Source organism: Pteropus vampyrus, unplaced genomic scaffold, assembly GCF_000151845.1.
Source record: "Pteropus vampyrus isolate Shadow unplaced genomic scaffold, Pvam_2.0 Scaffold427, whole genome shotgun sequence".
NCBI lineage: Eukaryota > Metazoa > Chordata > Mammalia > Chiroptera > Pteropodidae > Pteropus > Pteropus vampyrus.
Genome location: NW_011889208.1, coordinates 349345 through 352382, shown reverse-complemented (window position 1 = coordinate 352382; position 3038 = coordinate 349345). Strand labels below are relative to the sequence as shown.

General features: G+C 63.9%; 1 protein-coding gene across 1 annotated transcript in view; it reads right to left on the bottom strand.

The window, feature by feature from the left end:
* LOC111732116 (nascent polypeptide-associated complex subunit alpha, muscle-specific form-like) overlaps positions 1–2975 on the bottom strand; it is an 8872-nt gene extending 5897 nt beyond the window's left edge. The window contains exons 1-3 of the mRNA XM_023523883.1: positions 2780–2975; positions 1650–2134; positions 1408–1596 (exon numbers count right to left, since the gene is read on the bottom strand). Coding sequence (XP_023379651.1) covers positions 1408–1596; positions 1650–2134; positions 2780–2975 — 870 coding nt within the window. The remainder of the gene's footprint in view (positions 1–1407; positions 1597–1649; positions 2135–2779) is intronic.
* Positions 2976–3038: the final 63 nt, after the last annotated feature.

Here is a 3038-nt window from a genome sequence, read left to right as displayed (position 1 = left end):
GGGGGCTGGGGCGGAGAAGGCTTCGGTGCTGCCTTCCCAGAGTCGCCAGGACCGTGGTCCCCGGGGGACTGTGCGCTAGGAACTACCCTGGTTCCCGGGGGGCCGCAGGAAGCCGCGGGATCCCCTCTCCTCACTCACGCTGCCTGCACCTGCTGCCAGGCTCAGGGCCGCCCGGGGCCTCCATGCAGCTGCAGCCAGGTGGCCTGGAGCCCGCCCTCCGTGCACCTCTGGACGGAGGGTGCCCCCGGGGGGCCCCTCAACGTTTACGCATCTGGGCCCTGGCGTGGGGGGGGAGAGGGTGCGTGGAGAGACAGCGCTCTGCTCCCCGATGGCTTCGTTTGCAGCCCCGCCAGGGGCACAGTCGGGGACGAGCGCCGTCCTCTGATGGCTGAGCTGCGTGAGATGCTCGCAGGCACGTCCCCTAGGGGCAGGAAGCAGACGATGGAGAGCCGGAGCTGGCCGAGGAGTCTGACAGAGGACAGTGCGTGGTGCCCGGGACGGCTCTGGCGTGGGTGGCAGGCGGGCGCGGCCACTCTGGCGTCTCACAGGGCCCCGCGGATGTCCCCTGCCTGACGTGATGGAAAGACACAAATCCACGCGCTGCCAGGCACCTCCGGCCCCTGTGCAGGCGCTTCAGGCTCCTGCCAGCAGAGGCCGCTGTCCACATGTCCTTTTTTTTTCCTAAAACAGGACAAGCTCAGCCTTTTTTTTTTCCCCGTAGAGCTTTATCACGAGGCCATGTTTGCTCTGGAAAAGATGATATTGTTCATCCTTTTACAGAAAAGCCGTTTGTGTAACGGGGCCGGCTCACGGGAGACACGCGCGTCCCACGTCAAGCTGTGCTGTTGAATGCCAGGAAGGAGGGTCTGTTGGGCCCTTCCTGTGCGCTTGGAGCCAGCTCACGGGACGGGGGCACCCAGAAAGTCTGCAGCCCTGCTCCTCAAGGGTCTTGAAACCCTTTTGGAGAGACGAGACTTAAACGATGAAACAACTCAAGGCTTCGGAAGACAAGTAGTAAAACCAAAGGCAGGAGTCGTGTTGTTCCAGGAAGTTGGGAGGTCGGGGGTGCAGCAGGTGGAAGGCCTTAGGGAGGGGGGACCCCGGGATGGAGAGGGTGACTCCTGTTTCTTTTTCTTTGTTTTTTTTTTTGCTGCTAGAGTAAAAAGTGAAGTAATAATTTTGGGGGGATTGGTTCCATGGCATTTTGAAGCGCACGGGGCTGGCATTATCACGGTGTGAGAACAGAAACTCCTGCAGTGGTCACCAGGGCGTAAAGGAAAGGACAGGCCATCAAGCCAGCATAGTGACAGTCAGTCACAGCAGCTGCTTCTCAGTCCAAGGTTGAGACGAAAGGGTTGCACGTCAGTCAGGAAAACAGACGATTTGAGAACAGAGCTGTTCCAGAACCTTGAAGATACAGCCCAAACCGGCATATGAGAGGAGGGGGCCCGAGTCCGTGATCTCGGGCGGCTGGTGCATGATGGTGTTGCCACCGACAGGCAGACAGCCTGGGCCGAGGGTTGGCTTGGCTGGGGAGGCGTCAGGCGCACCACGGTCTGTGTTGTCAGAGCCAGTGCAGGCCATGCGGGCCGAGGTCTGGAGGGGGGAGGTTGGGTGGATCCAGGCGGCAGGCGGCTGCGTTTAGGCACTGGGCAGCGGAGACTGCTGGGCTGAAGCAACGGCAGCTGCAGCCGCCGTTTGCGAGGACTTCGGTGGGTGGCCGTTGGGCTGTCGCCGGGGTCCACGTGCCGTGTCTGCGGCTTGCGTTCTGGCAGGTGCGGACACACTGGAGGTTCCATGACGAAACAGTGCCGAGAGCCGAAGCGTCCCCTGTCGGCCTTGACGTCCGGTGGCCCCTGTGCCTGGCCCTGCTCCGTGGGAGCCGTTTGCGCCTGGCACGGGGCTCTGGGTCGGGGTCGGGGCCCTGTCCTCGCCTCAGCCCCCGCTGCCTGGAGAAAGGCACCCGTGTCAGCCGCCAGGCAGGAGGCCTGCAGTGGGCGCCCCGTGGCACCCGCTGGCTGAGCGCACGCCAGCCCGTTTCCCGTGGGCGCCGTCCTCACGCGGTCAGAACCCCGCGCTGCGCCCAGGGCCGTGTCGAAGGCGCGTGGCCCTCGTGACCACGGCTGTTCACTCCCTGCGTCCCATGAGGAGCAGGGATTCCCTTTCCCCGGAGGCCTGGCTGGCGCCTTCCCTCATCTGAACGTGAGTCACAGCAGCCTGCTCACTGCGTGGTCCTGGCTCAGCGGCTCCTGCAAGTGGACGGCCGTCCTCAGCCCCGTCCCTGTCCCCGTGGGTACCGGACCCGCCAGTTGGGAGGGGACGCTGGCTCTCTGTCCGGTGGCACTTAGCGCTCTGTTGGTCGTTAATCAGTGTCAGATGACACCCGCAGGATGCAGAGATGATGTCAGCCTCCCCCAGAAAATGCTCACGCTCTCTGGTCGTAACCCCCGAGTTTTATCCCGAGGACGGTGAGGACTTCCTCAGAAAACACGCTCGGTGTGGAAGTGTCCCCGAGGCTCAGGCCTGTTTCCCGTCTCAGAAGAAACGCGGGGCCTGCGGGTGGGGGCGGGGAGCGGCTCACCCGTTCCGGCCGCGGTGCCGCGTTCTCAGCGCAGGGCGACGCCTCGCGCCCGCGGCCGTCAGGACCACTGCTGATGGAGCCGTGAGGCCGACGGTTGGGACCCTGGGCCTTCGGCTCAGACAGAACTGGACCGGACCTGACCCCGATCCTGCGCTTTCCACTGCTCCACTCTCTGAGCTGATGAGCGCTCGAACAGACCTGGGCCTCGGTCTGCCGAGCCGCAGAACGGAGACCAGCGCCAGCCTGTCGGGGAGGCGGGAGGGACGTGTGCCACGCCCGGAGGGGCTTCTGCGTCGGCCGTCACGCGGGCGGGCGCCAGTGTCGTGACTTTCACAGGGGGCTGGTGCAGGCGCCGGAGTGCGAAGGACACGGTCCCCGAGTGAGTCTCCGTCATCTGGCATAATTGGTGACACATTTGGGCAGAAATAAGAAATTTATGGGCATGAATGCTGCCTAG